The sequence below is a fragment of the Sciurus carolinensis genome, chromosome 7 (genome assembly GCF_902686445.1).
Source record: "Sciurus carolinensis chromosome 7, mSciCar1.2, whole genome shotgun sequence".
In the NCBI taxonomy this organism is placed as follows: Eukaryota; Metazoa; Chordata; class Mammalia; order Rodentia; family Sciuridae; genus Sciurus; species Sciurus carolinensis.
Window position 1 is genome coordinate 223,640 of NC_062219.1, and position 24,179 is coordinate 247,818.

A 24,179-nucleotide genomic window follows, 5' to 3' on the forward strand; every position below is an offset into this window, starting at 1 on the left:
ATGAACCTTATAGAAATAGAGCAAGCAATCATGAAATTCATCTGGAAGAATAAGAAACCCAGAATAGCTAAAGCAATCCTTAGCAGGAAGAGTTAAGCAGGGGGTACTGCAATACCAGAACTTCAACTATACTACAAAGCAACAGTAACAAAAACGGCATGGTACTGGTACCAAAATAGACAGGTAGATCAATGGTATAGAACAGAGGACATGGACACAAACCCGATAAATACAATTTTCTCATAGTAGACAAAGTTGCCAAAAACATGCAATAGAGAAAAGACAGCCTCTTCAACAAATGGTGCTGGGAAAACTGGAAATCCATATGCAGCAGAATGAAACTAAACCCCTATCTCTCACCCCGCACAAAAATCAACTCACAATGGATCAAGGACCTCGGAATCAGAACAGAGACCCTTTATCTTACAGAAGAAAAAGTAGGTCCAAATCTTCAACATGTTGGCTTAGATCGGACTTCCTTAACAGGACTCCCATAGCACAAGAAATAAAAGCAAGAATCAACAACTGGGATAGATTCAAACTAAAAAGCTTTCTCTCAGCAAAGGAAACTATCAGCAATGTGAAGAGAGAACAGATCAGAAGGGAGTACACGTCCCTAGGTTCTCGAGTCCCGCTTACCCGTGACTCCTACACCACTGGCGCCACAGATGTCCCCAGAAAGAGGGACCAGATGTTCCCACAGAGGAACCAGGTGTGGAATCAAGGGTCTTGGCGTGCACCGGCAGGGATTGGGGGGACTTACCGAATGGTCAAGGGTGTCGTGACTTTTCTGAGTTTCTCAAACTAGAGCAACTGAAGGAGCAACTTGTACAGTTCGGGGAGAGAAGGAGGGAGTTCCCTGAAGCAAAAGGAGCTTCAGCAGCTGCTGGGACAGTCCCTCAGTCCCTCCCTTCACTCACAGGAAAGGCTGCTCTGGTTCAGTCCAAGGCAAACTCACAGTCTCCCAATTTCTCCAGCAGTCAGCTCTCGACAAACTCACCAGCCACCTTGTGTCCTCAGCACGGAAGTGGAGCTCCTTGGAGAACCAGACCTGCCCAAGAAAGCTGGAGCGGGGCTGCTCTCGGGTCCCACCTGAGTGCCAAATTTGTTGCCAAAATCTCGGTCTATGTCCCTGATGCCAATCCAATAACGAGGACATGGTTTTGAGAAAAGGGAAGAAGGTTTACTGCTTTGCTAGCAAAGGAGAAGCACAGGGGACTCCTGTCCCAAAGGCTGTGATTCTGTCCATCAGCAGGAACAAGGGCTTTTAAAGAGGGATTCAGATAAAATGAGATTAGGGAGGAGAGATCAGGGAAGAGGTTAGGGTTAAAAGAAGATAAGGAAGAAGGTCAGGGAAAAGGTTGGAAAAAAGAAAAAAAATGTAAGATTCAAAGCGACAAGAGATACAGTCGAAGCCCAAGCTGAGATGATGTGGACGTGATCCCCTGGGAGGTCGTGCTTACTGGAAGCTGTCAGAACTGCCCCTGAACACCAGGTCCGCCCGCGGCTGCAATGACTCAGCTACAAACAGACTCACAAACCATAGGGCTCACAGGAGACTCTCTGCCACAACAGAGAGAGTGTGTGGCTGCTGAGCCCAAGGCTCCTGTCCCTAACCCACAGTGCGCGGGCTGCTTTCTGACATTCTGAGAGGGAATGCTGGGAAGAGACCTGGGGCAGAACCACCCTCCTGGTAAAAAAGATCAAAGTTTTCATATCTTAAAAATAACAATGAGCAAGAAAATTCCAGGACCAGACACTTTCAGTTAAGTTCTATAAGACCTTCAAAGGAAAACTAACACCAATACTTCTCAAATTATACCACGAAATAGAAAAGGAGGGAACTCTTCCAAACTCATTCTATGAGGCTAGTATCACTCTGATACCAAAACCAGACAAAGACACATCAAGGAAAGAAAAACTTCAGACTAACATCCCGGATGAACACAGATACAAAAAATCCTCAATAAAGTTCTAGCAAACTGCATACAGAAACATATTAAAAAGACAGAGCACCATGATCAAGTGGGGTTCACCTCAAGGACACAAGGTTGGTTCAACATATGAAAATCAATAAATCTAATTCATCGATCAATAGACTTAAAGAATCATATGAACATCTCAACAGATGCAGAGAAAGCATCTGACAAAACACAGCACTTCTTCATGTTCGAAACACCAGAAAAATAGGGATAGTAGGAACGTACCTCAACATCATAAAGGCTATCTACGCTAAGCCCAAGGCCAACATCATTCTAAATTGAGAAAAACTAAAAGCATTCCCTCTAAAAACTGGAACAAGACAAGCATGCCCTCTTTCACCACCTGTATTCATCATCCTTGAAACTCTAGCCAGAGCAATTTGATAGGAGAAAGAAATTAAAGGGATACAAATAGGAAAAGAAGAATTCAAACTATCCCTATTTGCCAAGGATTCTATATTTAGAAGATCCAAAAAATTCCACCAGAAACATCCCAGAACTAACAAATGAATTCAGCAAAGTAGAGGATATAAAATCGATACCCATAGATCAAATGCATTTCTATACATCAGTGATGAAATCAGGAAAACTAACTCATTCACAGTAGCCTCAAAAAAAGAAAAGACAAGACAAAAAAACCCACAAAACAAAAAAACTTGGGAATGAAATCTAACAAAAGAAGTGAAAGAGCTCTACAATGAAAACTACAGAACACTACAGAAAGAAACTGAAGAAAATTTTAGAAGATGGAAAGATCTCCCAAGCTCTTGAATAGGCAGAATTAATATTGTCAAAATACTACCAAAAGCACTATACAGATTTAATGCAATTCCCATTAAAATTCCAATGACATTCTTGAATCATGAAATTCATTTGGAAAAATAGGAGACCCAGAACAGTCAAAGTAATCTCAAGCAAGAAAAATGAAGCAGGAGGCATCACAATACCAGACCTCAAACTATACTACAGAGCCATAGTAATAAAAACGGCATGGTATTGGCACCAAAACAGACACGTAGACCAATGGTACAGAATAGAAGACACAGAGACAACCCAACCTAAATACAGTTATCTCATACAAGACAAAGGTGCCAAAAACACACACTGGAGAAAAGACAATCTCTTCAACAAATGGTCTATATGTAGCAAAATGAAATTAAACCCCTATCTCTCACCCTGCACAAAAATCAACTCAAAGTGGATCAAAGACTTACGTACTAGAACAGAGACCCTGCAACTAGTAGAAGAAAAAGTAGGTCCAAATCTCTACCATGTCAGTTTAGGAACTGACTTCCTTAGTAACATTCCTGAAGTGCAAGAAGTAAAATCAAGAATCAATAAATAGACTGGGCACAGTGATGCACTCCTGTAATCCCAGCGGCTCAGGAGGCTAAGGCAGGAGAATCTTGGGTTCAAACCCAGCCTCAGCAACAGTGAGGCGCTAAGCAACTCAGTGAGACCCTGAATAAAATAGGGCTGGGGATATGGCTCAGTCGTTGAGGGCCCCTGAGTTCAATCCCTGGTACCCCCCCACACCCCCTAAAAAATCAATAAATGGGATGGAATCAAACTAAAAAGCTTCTTTTCAGCAAAGGAAACGATCTATGACATCAAGAGAGAGCCTACAGAGTGGGAGAAAATCTTTACCACATGCACCTCAGGAAGAGCACTAAACTCCAGGATATATAAAGAACTCAGAAAATTTAACACCAAAAAAACAACCCAATCAATAAATGGGCTAAGGAACTGAACAGCACTTCACAGAAGAAATACAATCAACAAATATATGAAAAAATGTTCAATATGTCTTGCGATTAGAGAAATGCAAATCAAAACTACACTGAGATTCCGTCTCACTCCAGGCAGAATGGCAATGATCAAGAACACAAGCAACAATAAATGTTGGCGAGGACGTGGGGAAAAGGTACACTCATTCACTGCTGGTGGGAATGCAAATTGGTGCAACCACTGTGGAAGCACTATGGAGATTCCTCAGAAAATTTGGAATGGAACCACCATCTGACCTGGTCATCCCACTCCTCAGTTTATACCCAAGACTTAAAACCAGCATACTACAGTGACACAGCCACATCAATGCTTATAGCACCTCAACTCACAATAGCTAAATTATGGAACCAACCTAGGTGTCCTTCAACAGATGAATGGATAAAGAACTGTGGTATAGATACACAACAGAATATTACTCAGCCTTAAAGAAGAATGAAATGATGGCAATTGACAGTAAACGGATGGAAGTGGAGAATATCTAAGCGAAATGAGCCAATCCCCCAAACCCAAAGGCTGAATGTTTTCTCTGATATGTGGATACTGATTCACAATGAGAGGGTTAGGGGAGAATAGAGGTATTCTGGACTAGGCAGAGGGAAGTGAAGGGAGGGGAAGGGGCATAGGGGAAGGAAGGACAGAATAATGGGACATTACCCTGTGTGCATATATGATTACACGCCTGGTGTGACTCTACATCATGTACAACCAGACAAATGAGAAGTTATACTCCATTTATGTATGATGTGTTAAGATGCATTCTACTGTTGTGTTTCACTAATTAGAACAAATTTAAAAATATATCAAAAAAGGAAAAAAAGAAACCTAACCATGAACTTCTTGCCTGCTCTTAACTTTCTTCTGGCACGAGGAAGTATGGCCCCACGGCCACCCTGATGACCCCAATGAGGACTCTGGCTCCAGGACGAGGCTGGCAGCTGGGGTGGGTGCCAGAGGGCATGGTTCTCCCTCATCGCCTGGATAAGCCGAGCCTCCTTCAGATCAGCCCAGAGAGAGAAGGTGCAGACGCAGGCACCTCACAGCTCCTGGCTGGGTTCTGACACGTGGGCCTCTGCTGGCGGGCTGAGCAGGGTGAGGGGAGGAAGAATCTGCTCTGGGGACACTTGTTCTCAGGGTGGTGGGGCTGGGCCCCAGGCTTTCACGCTGGCCCCTCTAGGTACACCTCCGGTCTCCCAGAAGGCCTTCTACACCTCCAGTCTTCCAGAGGCCTTCCCTGCCAAGAGCCTGGGGCCTCAGCTCCACCCAGCGCACAGCGGTCAGGCCACAGTCAGATGCTGGAAACCTGTCAACTCTGGTGGTAACTGGACACTTTCGGCATGAGGCACTCGGTGTTTTTTCCTAACACAAAGACTTTTGCCAGCTGACACTGTCCTGGACATACTGGCAACTTTCTACTTAGACTACTTGAGTATTTCCAAGAAATACAAAAATGGGAGTTCAAGGTGGGCAAAACATAGCAATTACCATGAAAATCTAGACCCCAGCCCCAAGACGGACTTGGCAGCAGCATCTCTCACAGAAGCTCTGAGAGCAGAAGACACCATGGCCAGCCTGGGGACTCTGCCATGCATGGCCAGGTGCAAACACACAAGCTGCCTCGAGGAGGGTCTGAGGTCAGGCCTGAGCCTCCACCTGACACTCACCCAGCACGTGGTCTCAGGGACCCCAGACCGGTTGCCCATCTATGCCTCACTGCCCACACTCTGCCTCTGCTCCTTTCTGGGTCAGGAAGAACTATACACCATTTCCAGTTACCTGACTTTATATATATGCCTGGAACCCCAAGGCAACATATATCAGAACTGAAATGTGAACTAATGCGTACACGTTGGAATTAAAGCCAGTACCTCGGGCACTTGACGGTGAGCTGGCTCTGACGACAGCATCCAACAAGAGCCAAAACTGCTACCTGGGCACTGAGACCGAGCTTAGGAACATGTGTGTCCCACACATGTGATAAAAGCAGGGTGCCAACCACTGAGCCTCTGCTTCACTGAGTCAGTGCACACTCAGTTCCTGTAAGATACACATCTGGTGTGGAATGGCAACAGGGCCTGCAGCCCAGGGAGGACCAACTCCTGAGGGAGGAAGGGACACTGCAGGCAGAAGGAAGAGCGTTTCCACAGGCCAGCTGAGGTGGAAGCTGGAGCCCAAGGAGAGGGATGTGAAGGCTGCAGGACTGGGTGTGACCCTGGGTCTTGTGCCAGGTTTCCAGCGCCCCATGGGGCACAGACTGTCAGAAAGCAGTATGGGGAATGACCTCTTGTGAGCCCCTCCCACCTCCCCATGGGACCACCAGGAGCCCGTCCCACCTGGGCCCACACCTGCCTGACCTCCACAGAGCCAGCCTGCTGGCTCCTTGCCTCTCTGGACCCCACTCACAGAGCCTGTCTTCTCCTGGCCATCCCACGTGATGAGTCCCCTTGGGTCCAGGTCCTGTGAAACTGCCGCCCTGGTGGGTGCTCAGAGCTACCCTCACCCCAAGCCTGTGCTGCAATGTCACAAGCCAGAACAGTTGCCCACAAGTGGGGCCTGTGAAAACTCCCAAGGGACCGGCAGGTGCTTGGGCTGGGACAAGCCAGCATGCACGTAGAGGCCAAAGGAGGCACTGCCCTGGCGCAGGCTCCAGGCTGGACACTTCCTCGGGTCCAAACCAGGGGGAAGGGAGACACCTGCTCTCTGTCCTAGGGAAGGCCTCTGCTGTCCACACTGCCTGAGGAGGAGAGGTTTCCAGATGCTCTTGTATTATCTGCTAACCAAGTGGAAGAAACCAACTGTTTCCTACCAATGCAAGGAAGAGAGGTTTCCACCAGACTCAGCCATGCTGAGTTCCTCTGCAAGTGCCCAAGGGAAAGAGAACATGCGAAATGCTCTCCAGGGCACACGCCGCCTGATGGCCCTGCCCTGGTCCATCCTGGCGCCTGGAAGACAGCTGCTCATGGGGGTCCAGGCTGCTGTCAAGCTTTGGTGGGGTTTCTTGCTGTATTATTTTTAAAGCAAATATACTAAGGTAAAATGGACTATTTTGTTTTTGACAGGAAAATAAAATATCCCTTAATGAAACAGTTCAACATACATGAGAGAAAGCACTGCAATCAAGCCAGGAAAGCAACACTGGAAATGCTGTGGGATGAGGCTCAGAATGGTGATGGCAACCCCCAGGCAGTGCTGGAGGCACAGCGCTGGGCCAGGGACCCTGCCTGCTGGCCACGGCCTGAGGACTGGGCAGTCTATGCAGCTGGGGCCAAGGATGTGGTGAGCCAGCTTGGAGAGGGAAGCCTGTGTGGCTACTCTGGAGAGGGCAGTAGGTGAGGAAGCCTGCAACTCTCCCCATGCCATGGGCAGCAGGTCCAGCACAGAACTGGGGCTGGCCTTTGATGGCCACTCTGTAATAACCATCCCAACCTTTCTATATTTGTCCCTTTGGTGTTACTATTGATTATTGGCTCACCCACCATGAAAAATCAGGATCAAAGAGGCACAGACTTGCAGAGCCACAGGGACAAAGAGGCAGTCTAGGTCAGCTTCCTGTAAAGTCCAAGGAACCTGGGAGGTCACCCAAGACATCGTCCCTCCCAGGAGATGTGGTGACTTCCAAGCAGGGCTGCACTCTCCTAACGCATGCTGACCCCACTGCAGCACACAGCCTCTTCCCTGCCCTGTAGGTCCAGTTGCCACCTGTCCTCACCTAGATTCTAGTCAGTGCAGGAAGGAGACAATCTGAAGCCAAAAGTGTAAGTGCAAAGTCACCATTGTCAGCACTCTTAGGCAATGGTGGGTACTGCTAATGGGAAAGGCTGGAAGCAGGGCAGCTTCTCACCTGGCTGGAGAAGTAATCGTGGCTTCTGCAGGGGAGATCCAGTCATGCCCTGTCAGATCAGTGCCTTAAAGTGAGGCCACCAGCTCCTGCCCCAGCCCAGTCCACGCAACTGGCTTCATCCAGGGACCAAAGCCTCAGTGCACAGCCCTGACCTTCATTGGGTGCCCGATGTCAGGGTGCATGCTGCTCAAACCTATCTAGGGTGGGACAGGCACATGGATGGTCAAGGACCACACCTCACCCAAGTGGCTACTCCAAGCTAGCCCTTTGCTTGTGTTTCACGCCATCATGGATCATGGCCAGCCTAACACAGCAGGTCTGCAGCACTGGTCACTAAGGCCAAATGTCCCTCTGCAGTCAGTTCCAAGCACCACATCCTTTCCTCCCACAGCCACACATACTTCCTGCTGCCTGCTGGCCGTCCTCTCTCTGCCCCATGTCCCTCACACACCTGGCAGCTGCTCTCACCCCCATCAAGGCTTACACATCACTAGCCAGGAGCAGGGGCAGGTCTGCCCATGAGGTCTGCATTTCTCTTAGCACCCAGCTCATGGGAACCCTATTGACCTTACAGAACGGGAAGCCAGAATGCTGCACTTTTTTCAAGCAGCCCACACATGCTCTGTGCCGCAGAGTCCACAGGCCAGTGCCAGCTGGTCCACCTGCCCTGCAGCAGAACCCAGGGCTACCCAGGGGTCGCACCACTGGGTTCTAGGCAACTCTAAGGCTCCTGGTCATTTCCAGGCTCCCTGTTTGTGGTTTAGTCCAGTGAACTGTAGTACCTCCTAAATTAAGAGCAACCTCAAGTCTGCTGAACACTGCTCAGGCAGATGAGCAGATGGCTTAACTGGCAGTGACCCTCATGCGTGTGATGCACTGGAGACCATGAGGGAAGGCATGTGACTGAGGAGGTTCACTTGGCCAGGGAGGCCCAGGTGGTAGGCAGGATATGGAGGAGCAGAGTCTGCAGGTTTGAGCTCTAGGACACGTCCAAAGCAACCTAAGTCTGCACTGGCAGAGCACTCCTCTCCTGCCCAGGGGTGGGCATTGCAAAGACACTCATCAGCTCTGATGTTTGCTAAATGAGCAAACAAGGACAAGAGGGCAGGACTCAGCACCGGACAGGACTGCTGCTCATAGCCCTGAGGCAAACACCTATGTAAGCTGTTCCCAGATGTGAGACAGTGCCACACATGACAACTGAGTAATACTCAAGACCTGCTGTACCTTGGACAGTAAGCTGAGCAATGAGAGAAGTTGCCACACAATGTAGAGGTTAGAAGCATAAAAAATACCATGAATATGTGTTTGAAAGAATAAGATGAAAAATTTTAGCTAATTCTAAAGTATATAAAGTTCGATTCTTGAAACTAAGGAATCTGAGCTTAAATAATGATGAGGTTCTCTATGTTTTAAGTAAAATTATTGTGTACTAAATTCAGCAAAATATGAGCTTTAGATGCCTGTACCACATGTCTAAGAAGTCAAGGGTAAGACTCATCTCCCACACCATGCTGTGTGTCCATATAAGCCCTGAGGTGTGTGACTCTTGACAGGGAAACGACCAGAACCCTTTTGTGGGCACCTTATTTTCCATTAAAAGAATGAACTTTCTGCATGTAATCTCTGTAAAAGCCTTCCATTAGGTAAACTGCAAAAACTGGGTACTCAGCTGATGAATGAACTGACAGAAAATGAAGTGGCCAGAGCAGACAGACCAGCAGCAAGCAGGGACTGCCCACAGGGGGCTGAGCAGTGAGACGGATGCCCACGCGCCTGGTTCCAGCAGTGAGCAGCACCGTGGGACAGGAGCAGTAAGCCTGCTGCACAGCAGGGTGGCACGGAGGCTGGCACACTGCACATGGCCTCTTACCTGGACCCTGGTCCCTCCACGGCTGTCCTTGCCCAGAATGGCCGCACGCAGAGCTTGTCCTGTGGGAGCCGGAGCCCTGCCTTCCCCACCTCCCTGCGGGAATATGGTCAGCACGTCAGCATGGCACAGTTGTTCTGCCCCAAGTCCAACAGCATGGCAGGTGGCACAGGGTCAGCAGTCCCTGCACGTTCAGTGGGCTCACAATGGGAGGACGCTGTGCGTGCGCAGCCAGGACGGCAACACAGGACCTGCCACAGGGAATCTCCCTGGTGCCAAAGACTGAGGGCAACAGACAGGATGCCTCACCACATTCCTTCCAAAGGTGGTCGCCCCCCGAGTGATGGGGCCAGGAGCTCCACCCCTGAAAGGAGGCATGGGTCCACCTCTGATGCCCCTGACCAACTCGTCCTTAGGGGACGTTCTACCTGGGACTTCAGGAGCTCCTCAAACTCATGAACACATGCTTCACAGTGTAAATTTTCATGAATTCCCAAACCCTGCTTCCTTGTGCCATCTGTCTCCACTAGAAGACCTGACTCAGTATGATTTCTTTCAGCATCTTGGTATTCCACCTACAAAGAGAGGTCAAGACACAGGTGCCGTGCTGCAGACATGTGTCCCTGAGTACAGCCCTGCGCCATGTGCGCTGGGTAGCATGGCCTTGACCAGTGTTCCCTGGTGTCTCAGGCACAGCCCCTCTTCTGCATGGAGCCACTGTGGACACAAGAACAGGGACCTGCTCAGTAGGTCCAGATCACGGCCCTTTGGGTTCTAATCACAAGAAGGGGAGAGGACTGAGGTGCACTCCAGGGTGCAAGCACATGCCACCAGGGTCATCTTGGCTCCTTTTCCAGCACCACTTGTGAGGGCCCAGGACCGCTCCAGCCTGGGCCTCATCCCCATTCTCCTCTGCTGACGGTGCAGATATGCTCCTAAGTGGTATTTCTTTTTGTTGATACTAGGGATTGAATACGAGGGGCACTCTACTATTGAGTTATATCCCCCAGCTGTTTTTGTTTTTTATTTTGTGACAGGGGGTTTGGTAAATTGCTAAGGCTGGTCTCAAACTTGTGATCCTCCTGCCTCAGTCTCTCCCAAGTCACTGGGATTATAGGTGTGCATCAATGCACCCAGCTTACAGTGGTATTTCTGACTACATCGCTTTAAAAGCCTTCAAAAGCTCTCCAATCTGCAGATGATAAAAATGTCAACTCTTAAACTTGGCATTCAACAGCCTCCTGTATCCAGCTCCTACTAACCTTTCCTGGCTCTTCTCCCACTGTGGTGATGTACCCAAATCCAACCACTAACCTTCCACCCCCACTAGGTTTCCTGCCATGGCTCCAATGCTGGGCTCTCTTGGGTGGCCCTGTGACTGCCTCCCTTACTGCTGGACCAGCTATCTGTAATGTGCCCACTGTATCCAGCCACTGCATCACATCTCCGGCTCTGGAGGCTTCTGTGTGGGCAACACTGGATCCATGCTGGTGCACTGAGCTGCATGTGACCCTGTGTTCATGGCTGTTGGCTCCAGAAGCCAACTCAAGGGAGGTGTGCTCCACAGTCCGCTATGCAACTGCATGAGCAGGCAGCAATGTAGCACTGTGGTGTTTTCTCCTCACGGCACACATGGCAGCATGACCAGGAGTCTGGGCATGCAAGGTCCAGTGATGGCGGCCACCTCAAAACACCTGGCACGTAGCCATCAGCAAGGCTCTCTGCCATCTCTCCCACTCTCGAGCGATCTAAATTAGAAAAGCATGCACACGGTAGGCTGAGACCCAGGCTGCCAACCACCACGAGAACAGCAATGCAGGAGGTGGTGGCACAATTACTCTGTGATGCTTGGGGTCTCATATTCTACCCACCTGCAGCTGCTAGGCTAAAGCTAGAAGACGGAGGAAAGGTTAGCAACTGGGAAAAAGATATGCCCTCTCCTGGTCTGGGGCACCTCCTCACCCAGCTGCTCTCCCTAATGGGTCAACACCCAAAGCCAGGAGGACTGGACACCTGAAAGGCTGGGTCATACACAGTCTCTGAGGTGAAGTCTACAGGGCTGGTGCCAATCAAGACTCCTAGAGGAAGCCAGGTGGGCAGGGGCCTGGGGTAAGCTCTCACTCCATCAGGAGGAACATCGGGCTGCGAAGGCTACAGTTCAGACACCAAGCAAACAAGGATGGGAGGAGGAGGATGAGACCCCCAGCCCCAAGCAAGCAGTGGGGTGTCCAGCCCCATGAAACACCGAAACACCCAATCAATGAGATACTTCTGCACCTATCAGATGAATGACAAGGAATGAATCCTTAAGTGCTGTTGAGCAGGTGACCTAAGACCCTTAACCACTGCTGGTGAAGGTGCGAAGGATAAAATGGACTTGAGAACACATGCTGGCCACACTTTCCTGAAATTCAACTGCACTTGACCTACAATTCTGTTAAGGAAACAACAAACACAGAAGCACTCTGAACCATGAGAAAGATGGAAACAGCTTTAAAGCTGAAGGGGCAAGTGGAAAGCCTGTGTTCAACTCAGGGCAACACGTTAGGTGCTACATGGAAAAGCAGAGGCAAAGCCACATGGAGAGTGAACTGCAAGGCTGAAGCACAGGAAAAGCACACAGCAAACAGTCTGCAACGCCTGCCCCTTAGGGTGAGAGTGTGAGGCTTTCGCACTTTACTTCCTTTCGCACTTTCTTCATACTCTCAAATTTTTCTACTATGTCTCTGTTTTGTAAACACTCGCCAGTGACCCCTGTCCCTGGAGAATGTGGAAGGCAGGACTTTCACCAGAGAGAGCACTTCATCACTTGAGAACAAGCAGCTTCCTTCTGAACACTGTTTTCTCAATGGGACTAAATATAAACCAGTGGGCAGAGTCCTATCCCATCAATGTTAACTTGCATTTCTATCCACCTCTTCTTAAATCACAGAAGCAGCTGGGTCTATCCTGGGCCCAGAACACCCAGTGCCAGTGTGCTGCAGTGCCCGCCCTTGCCCACCTGTGTGGTGTGAGCTCCAGTGCCCTCTGCCCACAATGCGTCGGTTCTCCTTCATGCAGGCCTTGCAGACCACTGCCTTCAGGTTGTGGAATTTAGTGAGCCAAGATCTCTGTGAACAGATTAGATGCAAATGAGACCTGGCTGGGTCCTGTGAAGAGCAAGGTCACTCCCACACGGGGCCCTGCACCCAAGGACGCTGCACCAGCCAAGATGGAGCTCTGCTTCCTTAGAAGACAAGAGGGCTTGGAAGGCTGCTCCCCCACCTCCCCTGGCAGAGCATCAGCTCACAGCTGTGCCTGTTTGTCTTCTGTAGGTTAAACCAATTCACAGCACTGCTACAACCATCTGGGTGACTGCCACAGTCTGTGCATTCAACAGACCTCACTTCTTCTCCGTGGAAGAGCACTTAGTGGGGAGGCGAGGTCACAGACAGCAGCAGATGGGGAGGAAGTCGCTCTCCTTCAGCCTACTCTTACTAGAGAGCACTCTGTCCCGTATGCCTGAATCCTTTTCAAATCTCTGGGCTGGTCAGAGATCAGATACAAGAAAGAGGCCCGGGATAGGCTCCCAGAAGCACCCTCAGGCTGTCTCCTTTCACCTCTGTGGCAGTGATGCCCAAATCTGAGGCGTGCTTTTCCTCTTACTCTCTTTTGCCTTTCTGCTCATAATTTAGGCTGTTCCCAAGTTCTGAAGACTTATGCCACCCTGGACACTTATGCCAGCTCTATGCCACCCTGGACACTTTTTCTTCTTTTGTTGAGATATGGTGGTGGCAACACATCACCAAATATTTCCCCTGAAACTTCAAGTGAGCCTGGTGGATCCCTACTTGGAAGTCTTGCAGGTATTGGCAGCAATGGTGCACAGAAATCTGGAGAGGCACATGACCCCAACAACATGGGAAGACTCAGGAGTGTCCAGGGTCCCAGGCTGGCCTGGTGTCTGTGGGCCCCTCTGCAGGGAGAGTGAACTGCAGTTCATGTCTGGTGCTATGGAGTAGCTCCAGCCCCCATCAGGACAGCAGTCATGGAAACAGCCATTGACCTAAGGTCAGTTGAAAGACTCCTCCGTGCCTGGGAGGAGGGAAGGTTTCTGGGGAGCACATTTGCTTTCCTAAAGCTACATGCCCATTAGGACTGACAGTCCAGTTGGTCTTCCAATGTCAACTCTAGGACTCTGCAATTTCAGGTTGCTGGATCTGTTTCTGAATGTACAAAAAAACCAGAACTCACATTTTGTTCCAAAAGAGCCTCCACAGAATATCCCTTTTCAGACTGTAGGTACTTCTGATGGAAAAGCTTCCCATCAAACACATTCCAGGGCATGAACTCACTTGTCTTCCAAGGGAAGCCACACGCACTATTGACCAGGGCCACAGTGGTGAGGCCTCGGACCAGGAGGGACCCCAGCTGCACAGCTCGGGGGCTGATGTACTCAAGCTGCAGAGACAGAGAGCATGGAACAGCAGTCAACACCAGGGCAGTCTCAGCACCAGGATGCTAACTCCTCAGAGCAGATGCCCAGCAATGGGCACCAGGTCAGGCCTCATGGGCTCTGCTGTCTTCACCATGAATAGGACTTAATTTAATCATATGCTTTTAGGACTCCATTAATGTAACTACTTTTTCTTTATTTTCCCATTTACTGTGTTGAGAAAGTGAACCATGGGGCTTGCCTAGCACGTATGAGGCACGGGTTTGATTCTCAGCACCACATATAAATAAGTAAATGAAATAAAGATCCATCAACAACTAACAAAAATATTTTTTTTTTAAAAAAGTGAACCATGGTAATCTTCAAGTGTTAAATCAATCTTAGATTCCAAAAATAAACCCACTTGCCCATCAAGTACTATAAGCTTTACATATTACTAGATTCAACTTGCTAAATTTGTTTTGGAAGGTTGAATCATTTTTCATGAAACAGGCCTAAAATGTTCATTTCCCATGATGCTGCTGTTCAATTTTGGTATCAAGGTTCTGCTGAATTCATAAAAAGTGCACAGTCTTCCCTTACCCAGGCTACTCCTCAGGAGTCTGGGAAACTCCTCTGACCTGGAGGTCTCTGTGGGGCCAATTTATTATATACAACAGCTCAGGGGGCCTGATTCCTCATGTGTCACTGGTACCAGGTACAACACTCAAGGACAGGGTCCAACTGACTTGAGCTCTCCCTGTACCAACAGGAAGTTCTCTCATTGCATCTTTATGTGAGTAGCATGCTGTGTACACGCCTTCTACTGGCAACCACACTGCTCTAATTCTTACTACATTTTCAAAGGGTACTGATGTTATTCATCTTTTCAAAAAATAAATTCCTTAGAAGGTGCAGAGATTTCCCACATATCCTGAAACCACATGGCAAAGCCACCCTGCTATCAACACCCCACCAGGGAGGGTCTGTCAAAAGCAATGGGTCTACTAACTCACCAACTAACGTCAACAGTTTACACGAGGGCTCACTCTGTGCTGTAGACTCCATGGTTCTAACAAATGCATATGATATAATCTCACCAAGAAGTGTCACACAGAGCTGCTCCCTGCTCTAGAAGTCCTATGTCACCCTAATCCTCCTCCACCCTGAATCCACCATGCAGGGTCACACAAAGCATTTCATTCAGCTTCAGTTTTAGGCCATGCCAGCCTGCAGTGGTGAACAACCACAAAAGGTGGCGGGGTTGAAAAACACCAGCCCTTGTCTTTTCTATCTCAGCCCCAAAGAACTGGAAAGGACAGTCTGGCAGGAACACTGAGCACCCATCCACCCTTGTTCTATTAGCCATATTTCTTCACGTTTCTGCTGTGCTCATGGGTCCACGGAGAGACACAGACAGACAGACAGACAGACAGACACACACTGTGCTCATGGGTCCACGGAGAGACACAGACAGACAGGCAGACACACACACACTGTGCTCATGGGTCCATGGAGAAACACAGACAGACAGACACACACACACACACACTGTGCTCATGGGTCCATGGAGAGACACAGACAGACAGACACACACACACACACACTGTGCTCATGGGTCCATGGAGAGACACAGACAGGCAGACACACACACACACTGTGCTCATGGGTCCATGGAGAGACACAGACAGACAGGCACAGACACACACAGACACACACACACACACACACACACACACCTATATTTTTTCCCTCATTTTTAGCATTTTTATGATAATTATTTTTCCTTGTCTTTTGAGGGTTAGGGTTTTTATTTTGCATTTTTTTCCTTGCTTTTTTTTCTCTCTTCTATCATCAAATTCTCTTATTCATTCTCTTCATTTACTTTTTCAAATATATTTTTTCCTCCTACTTTATAATCATCACTTGCCACACCTCTTCTACATTCTCTGTTCACATTCTGAACACTCTAAACTCTTTTACCTTCTTACCACATTTTCTTTGCTCTTAATGAACTTTTTTTTTTATAATCTTTTAGAACTATTTGGTTTATGTGACACCTGCCCCCACCATTCATGTTGTTGCACTTATTAGTGCTGTGGAAGACATGGCTGATACCTGCTGTTTATTTTAATGCTAGATCTAGTTCACGGTTATTTAATGTTTTGGTTGCTAGTAACTGTTAACCCACCATTCCTATTTTTGTGGTACTTAGTGTTGTAGATATCATAGTAGCAGCAGGTTTTTATTTAAAAGTTGTATGTTATTTGCTTTGGTTGTTGCTCTTGTTTGTTCCCCTTCTCCGTGAGATGCTGGGAATCCACTGGGACACTACAAGTTCAAAGGGTAGAGACTCTGATACTGTGTTAAAGAGTCAAAAAACAGCCCACCTTGCTCCACACACAAATGACATTCAAAATTCAGTTACACTTTAATCCAAAAAAAAAAAAAAAGAGAGAGAGAGAGAGGGAGAAAAAAACAAACCCCAAACATAATCATGCTGGGGTAGGGGAGCCCTCTGGTGCCACTCATGGACATCTACTACTACAACAAAAACAGAAATAACACAAAGGCTGTGGATACCACACCTATGAAGGGGTCTCAGTCTACAGCATGTGAAGACACACTGGCAAAAAAAGGCTGTGTCCTAAAAAGGCCCACATCTAAGAGAGGAAGAGAGTGTATTCTGACAGATGCCTAAAACCCAGCACAGAAATTCAAGAGACGAAAATACAAGGTAACATGACACCTCCTAAAGTTCACAATTCACCAGAAAGTGACTCCAAAGATATTGAAGTGAATGCAATACCAGATAAAGAATTCAAAAAAATGCTCATGTAAATGATCAATAAATTCCCAGAAAAAACACACATGTACACACTACACACATACCTGAATGAATCAAGTCAGTATAGAGTATGGATAAGAAATTCAATAAGGAGACAGAGATACTGAAAAAGAACCAATCAGAAATCTTGAAAATGAAAGAAAATAAATCAAATGAAATGTTTAAAGTCTAACAGAGTAGATCATGCTAAAGTCAGAATCTCAGAGCTAGAAAACAAAGCAGTCAACCTTGAATATTCAGACAGTATTAAAGAAAATGAGTAACCATGACCAGATTATGCAAGAACTCTAAGACATTAAGAGACCACACTTAAGAATCATTGGAAGTAAAGAAGATCGAGACGCAGGCTAATGGCGTGGATAACCTCTTCAGGGAAATATTAGCAGAAAAAAATTTAAACCTTGAGAATGAGATGGACATCCAGATAGAGGAAGCACTCAGAACCCCAAACAGACATGATCAAAAAAGAACCTCTCCGTGATACATTATAACATACAGAACAAGGATAGAATTTTAAAGGCCTCAAGAGAAAAACATCAAATCATATTTAGAGGCAAGCCAAGCAGAAGTATTTCCGATTTCTCAGTAAAAACTTAAGAGTGAGGAGGGCTTGGAATGATATATTCAAAGTCCTGAAAGAAAATAACTGTCAACCAACATTGCTACATCCAGCAAAACTATCCTTCAGAACTGAGGAGAAATAAAAATCTTCCATGATAACAGAAACTAAAAGAATTCCTCACTACTAAGCCAAAGCCAGCACTACAGAACTTATTTTAAAAAACACTTCACACAGAAGAAATAAAAAATTCCAGAGCTCATAAATGACAAATCTCATTTGAAGAGTAGTTAAGCAAATGAGAAACAAAACCAAATTGAACATTAGACATGAATCAAAATGACAGGTATTAATACAAATCTCTCTATAATAAAACTGAATGTAAATGTCTCAATTCTCCAATTAAAAAACATGCTGGCAGATGGGATTAAAGAACAAGAAGCAACTATGCATTGTTTGTAAGAGATGTACCTTACAGGCAAAGACAGCCACAGGCTAAAATTAAAAGAATAGAAATTGACATACCATGCAAATGGAGCCCCAAACCAAGCAGGAGTTACTCTCATATCTGACAAAGTAAACTTAAAGTCAAAATTTCTCAGAAGAGACAAAAAAAGGTCACTTCATACTGATAAAGGGAACAATCCAACAAAAAGATAACAATATTTATGCCCCAAACATTGGTGCACCTAATTACATAGAACATTACTCAAATTTAAAAACTCAGACAGACTCTAGTACAATAATACTGGGTGATTTCAACACATCTTTCTCACTGAAAGATAGGTCATCCAACCATAAACTCATTAAAGAATCTTCAGACTTGAAAAAAATATTACAAATTTGACTGAACAGATGTTAACATCTGTTAACAGATAGGAAATCCCAAATAACAGCCAAATACACTTTCCTCTCAGGTGCTCCATGGAAACTTCTCCAAAATAGACCACACATTAGGCCACAAAACAACAATTTTTACATAATTCCTTGCATCTTATCTGATCACAATGGAATGAAATTAGAACAACACACACACACAAACCCTGCAGACTATATAAACACATGGGAGTTTGAACACACTTTTGAATGATAGTGGGTGATATAAAAAATTGAGAAAAATTAAAAGTTCTTAGAATCAAACAAGAACATCTAGGAAACTCTGAAGGTGGTTCTAAGAAGAAAGTCTGAGTGCCTACATAAGAAAATCAGATCTCAAATAAACAACCTAATGATTCACCTCAAGGCTCTTGAAAAACAAGAACAAAACCAATTCCAAAATTAGTAGAAGGAACAAAATAATTTAAGATCAGAGTTGAATTCAATGAAATTGAGAAAATAAACAATATAAAGGATCAATGAAATGAAGACTTGATTCTTTGAAACGATGAATAAGACTGATAATCCTTTAGCCAAATTAACCAAAAGAAAAAAAAAGCGAAGACCTGAATTCATAAAATTAGAGATAAAAAAGGAGAAATTACCACAGACATCACAGAAATCCAAAGGATCATTAGGGACTATTTTGAAGACTTATACTCCAAGAAATTTGAAAACCTAAAAGAAATGGATACATTTATAGACTCATATGAACTGCCAAAATCGAACCAAGAGGACACAGAAAACCTGAACAATAACTAGTAATGAGATAGAAGCAGTAATAAAAAAGACTTCCAACAAAAGTCCAGGACCGGATGGATTCTCAGCTAAATTCTATTAGACCTTTAAAAAAGAACAAATGTCAATGTTCCCATGGAATAGAAACTTCAAAATTCATTCAAGAAACACTTTCAAATTCATTCTGTGGTGTCAGTATCACACTCATACCAAAACCAGATAAGGACACATCAAGAAAAAAAAAAAAACACTACAAACCAATATTCCTGATGAACTCATATGCAAATTCCTGAATAAAGTATTAGCAAATTATATTCAAGAACATATTAAGAAGACTGAACACCAAAACCAAGTTGATTTTAACCTAGGAATGCAAGGATGATTTACCATATGCAAATTAATAAACACAATGCATCACATAAATAGAATTAAGGACAAAAATCAGTTACCTCAAATTCAGCATCCACACATGATAAAAACATTGAAATAACTGGGGATAGAAGAAACTTACCTCAACTTCATAAAGGCTATATACGACAAACCCAAAGCCAACATCATAGTGAATGGGGGTAAAACTAAAAGCATTTCCTTTAAAATCTGGAATAAAACAAGGATGTCCACTCTCACCATTCCTATTCAATATAGTACTAAAAGTTCTAGCCAGAGCAATTAGGCAAGAGAAGGGGGGTAAAAGGGCTAAAAACTGAAAAAGAAGTAGTTATATCATCACCATTTGCAGATAACGTGATCTGATAATTATAAGATCGAAAAAGTTCTACCAGAAGACTGTCAGAGCAATAAATTTAGCAAAGGAGCAAGTTACAAAATCAATATACAAAAAAAAAATCAATAGCTTTCCTATATACAAATAATGAATCTGCTGAGAAACAAACCAGGAAAATAATCCCATTCACAACAGCCTCAAAAAACAAAACAAAACAAAAAAAAACAAAACCTAGGAATAAATCTAACCAAGTAGGTCAAAGACTTCTACAATGAAAACTATAGAAAATTGAAGAATGAAATTAAAACATAAGACCGAAAGACCTCCCATGTTCATGGATAGAAGAATCAATATTGTTAAAACTGCCAGACTACCAAAAACAATATATAGATTCAATGCAATCCCCTTCAAATACCAAGGACACTTTTCACAGAACCGGTGGGGGGGGGGATGGGGGCGGGCACGGATGGGGGAGGACCTAAAAATCTTTTGGAAAAATAAAAGACTCAGAATAGCTGGCCAAAAAAATTCTAAGCCAAAAGAACAATAATGAAGGCATCATAATACCTGATTTTAATTTATACTACACAGCTAATAGTAATGAAAAGTGCATGTCATTGGCTTAAAAAGATACACAGACCAATGATACAAAATAAAAGACACAGAAACAAATCCATACAGATATGGTCATTTGATCCTTGTCAAAGGAGCCAAAAACATACACTGGAGAACAGCCTTTTAACAAATGGTGCTGGGAACACTGGTGAGCCTTATGTAGAAGAAAGAGAATAGATCCTTATCTCTCACGCTGCACCAAAATCAACCCAAAATGGATCAAAGACTTTTGTATTATAACAAGAAACTATGCAACTCCCAGAAGAAAACAAAGGGTCAACATTCCTACATATCTGTGCATGCAACAATGTTCCTGATATAAATCCCTAAAGCTCAAGAAATAATGTTGAGTCAATAAGCTGTGCGCGGTGGCACACGCCTGTAATTCCAGCGGCTCCCAAGGCTGAGGCAGGAGGATTGGGAGTTCAAAGCCAGCCTCAGCAAAAGTGAGGTGCTAAGCAACTCAGTGAGACCCTGTCTCTATAAAATACAAAATAGGGCTGGGGATGTGACTCAGGGGTTAAGTGGCCCTAAGTTCAAACCCTGGTACCAAAAAAAAAAAAAAAATTTGAGTCAAATAAAAAAGCTTCTGCATAAGCAAAGGAAACAATTAAGACTGTGAAGACAGAACCTACAGAGAAGGAGAAAATCTTTGCTATTTTTCCAACAGGACTAATATCCAGAATAGATAAGAAACTCCAAAAAAAAAAAAAAAAAAAAAAAGTCCTCCATGAGCATTGGCTGAAGAAAGGGGTGGCAGGGAGTCCCCTTGTCACAGGGGCCAAGCCCTGAGGTAACCTCTGCTGGAGAGCAGCCAAGTGCTCTGAGGGCAGTTCTATAGATGTGGGCATTCATGGAGGCTCTCTGGGTCACGAACTACCAAGCTTTAAAATGAACTTGAACCACAAAAAAGCCATTAGGCTGGAAAGTCTGATAGGTCCAGTAACCGCCATTCTAAGATTTCACTACTAGCCTGAAGGCAGTGCTCCCCCAGGTACAGGAGGATGGAAAAGCCAACCAAAAGCTACTATGGCTCCCCCTGTTCCCACCCAACTCAAGGCCCCTGCACCGTCCCAAGTGCCCCTGAAACACTAGGCAGCGGCACTCTGCCCCATGACATCTGAGGACACTAAGTTCCTGGCATCCTCTGCACCCCTGAAAGCCCTGTCCATCCAATTCTATTTCCAATGCCAAACTGTCTTTGTATATCCAAGTTTCTGGAGACAGAAACCCCACACGGGCCCCTCGCCAACCCAAACACATCCTCAACTCTTCTTAAGTTCACCCACCTCAGACACAGAAATGAGAGAATGGGGGCCAACCTGCGCCCTGCCCTCCACCTCACACCAGCCATGACTGGGGACTGACAAGGGGGGATGGATACTGGGGATTGAACAGGGGGCAGGGAGTGTTCAACCACTGACCTACAGCCCCAGCCCTTCTTGGTTTTTGAGATAGGGTCTCACTGAATAGCAGAGGTTTCGATCCTCCTGCCTCAGCCTCCCAAGTTACTGAGATTACAGATGGACACCACTGCCGACTGACAATTTTGTCAACACTTGCTAGCCCTCTCCAACTCATACTCCGACTCCACAGCCCCAGTGCAAGTCCTCATAGGCCCCTGCTTGCCCAGCCTGGCCCCACACACAGTCCAGAGCGCTCTCACTTTCCTGCCTGAAGTCCTCAACAAGCTCTGCTCTTCCACATGCCAGCAGCCCCCAGAGCCTGAGTCTTCTTCACAGCAACCTGAACACACAATGTACTACTCAGGGTCGCCCACCTGTGGCTCCCCACCCTCCACGGAGTTTCTCTGCCCTGTTTTCTGAAACATCCCTCTGACTCCCTGGGCACTGCCTACCTTCAGAGCAAGGCAGAAGCCGTGGCCCTGCAGCACCTCCCAGATGCCCACTCGGTCAAGGGAGGTGCCCTGCTCCTGTATGTAATGCATGCAGTTCTCACTGACGCACACTCCCCCAGAAGACAGAGTCTGTCTCCTCTTTGCAAACCTTGACGGATTTGGCACAGGGCAAGCATTTACACGTCTACTCAGCAATGAATCAACTAGGGTCAAAACATGGCGCCTGCATGCTCCATCAACTGCTGCTGCTCTGCGAATGAATGAGCCATTCTGCAAAAAGATGGACCTGGGCTCCGGCACAAGGCACATCCATAAGGATGCCACTGATGCTCGCCGATACTCCCTGACCTAACCACTTCATCCTGAGGCTTCACCCACCCGCTCCAGCCACCCATGTCACAACAGAAGACCCCAGGGCTGGAGGGGACCCTCGCCACCAAGCCAGGTAGCTGAGCCAGCCACACTACGTCTAAGACTTTCCACTGGCATCCGTGCACAGAGGGATGGTTCGTGGACCATGCTGACAGCTCCCCCAGCCAGTCGAAGAGGCTCAGGCCAGATGGGAACATGGACGCCCTGCCCTGGAGAAACAAAATTTTGTGCAAATAATCCACTGACATCCTCAACAGCTCTTCAACACAAAGCTTGTCTGAAGAACAAAACTGCTGTGTGCCACAGCAAGCACAGGCAGAACTACTTACTCAGGGTGTGTTAACTGGGTGCCGGCCCGTTAGGAGAGGAAGTGGGGCTGTGACAGTTCAGAACCTGTCGGATCAGCTCCTACAGATACCGAAATGGAGTCTCACTGGGGCAAAGCAATGGCTGGGATGGGCGTCAGGCCCATCCATCACCTGCCCTTCCTGCAGGCTCACCTGAGTTCAAAGTAATCTGAACTCCTCTATTCCCATCTCACAGTTTACAAATAATTTATACCTTATTCCTCTACCCTGAAGAACTAAGCATAGAATCAAATCCAACATAGGTCAAGTAAGTGCAGGATGAGGGCTGCAGTTTGTGATGAGAACTCAGAGGTCCACCCAGACTAGCAGAGCGACATCAGAACTTCAGTTAATTAGAACTTAGACATTAATTCAGTTTCCTAAGTACAGCATTGTTTTGACTCTGCTCTAATCATAAGTGGTGGTAAGAATCCAGACTGAAGAGAACTACAAATTCTGCTGGCAGCTTCTTCACCCAGGAATGAAGTAGGACCCAGTGGTCCTGGGACCCCTCTGCTGCTCTGGCATCGCCACTCCGGTCTGGTTCCACGTGCACTTCACGCACCACATGCTACATCTCAGGGTGTGTTAACTGGGTGCCGGCCCTGTTTGCCCTGTGCTCTTATTTTCCTGACCACAGTTTCAGACTCAAAAGCAGATCCAACCTGGGCTCTTCAGTAAGCTCTAAGAGAGCTGGTGGCCAACGCCTGTTCAAACCACTCATCAGAGAACCAGGGTTCCAGGGGCAACAGAAAAGGTATACAGCGTTCTCCTCCTGCATGCCCTGGAACTCAGAGACACACAGAAGCCCAGAGCAGCACAGCAAAGGATGGTTACAAGGTATGGCCTTCAGCTTGTCCAACTCAGCAAATGAAACTAACAAGAGCAGCCTGTATTTTGAAAACAGGATTTAAGGTGATTTGGAAACCATCCTGAGGAGGTAATGTGGAGTGGGTGGACACTGAGAAGCCAGGAAAACCAGTTCTTAATATTCCAAATGCCCACAGTAAGTGTTTAACTGTGGGTATCTACATACCAAGGAATCTCATCTGCTCATGTGCTGGGTTTATGGGCAGTGATGGGAAATGACACCCGCATGAAACAAAACTGCTATTTCTAAGCTTTCGACACTGCTTCTCATGTATGATTTTTCTCTAAGTGGGCAGAACATCACAAACGCACATTATTATTTATCAACAAACAAAACAGCAAAACCAAACTGGCCTTCTTTGGTCCAGAAGTCCTGGACTGATTTTGGAGGTGCAGAACAGAAGCCTGATCCTGACTGCAGTAGGCAGTGCAGGGGCAGGGGCCACGCTGCTTCCCCATCAGATGGCAGGAGGAACATGG

At 46.3% G+C, this 24,179-nt stretch overlaps 1 protein-coding gene across 5 annotated transcripts in view; it reads right to left on the bottom strand.

Annotated features, from left to right (window-relative positions):
- Positions 1-24,179, bottom strand: part of Fam120b (family with sequence similarity 120B) — an 80,438-nt gene that overhangs the window by 9,699 nt on the left and 46,560 nt on the right. For 3 of the 5 annotated variants that reach the window (XR_007109395.1, XM_047557549.1, XM_047557548.1), the window contains exons 7-9: positions 13,712-13,918; positions 12,480-12,588; positions 9,482-9,574 (exon numbers count right to left, since the gene is read on the bottom strand). The exons of 1 other annotated variant lie outside the window; for it this stretch is intronic. Coding sequence is in view for 3 of the 4 variants with exons in the window: in XM_047557549.1 (XP_047413505.1) it covers positions 9,482-9,574; positions 12,480-12,588; positions 13,712-13,918 (409 nt within the window). In the remaining variant the exon portion in view is untranslated. The remainder of the gene's footprint in view (positions 1-9,481; positions 9,575-12,479; positions 12,589-13,711; positions 13,919-24,179) is intronic. One more of the 5 variants, XM_047557550.1, reaches the window with a different exon arrangement.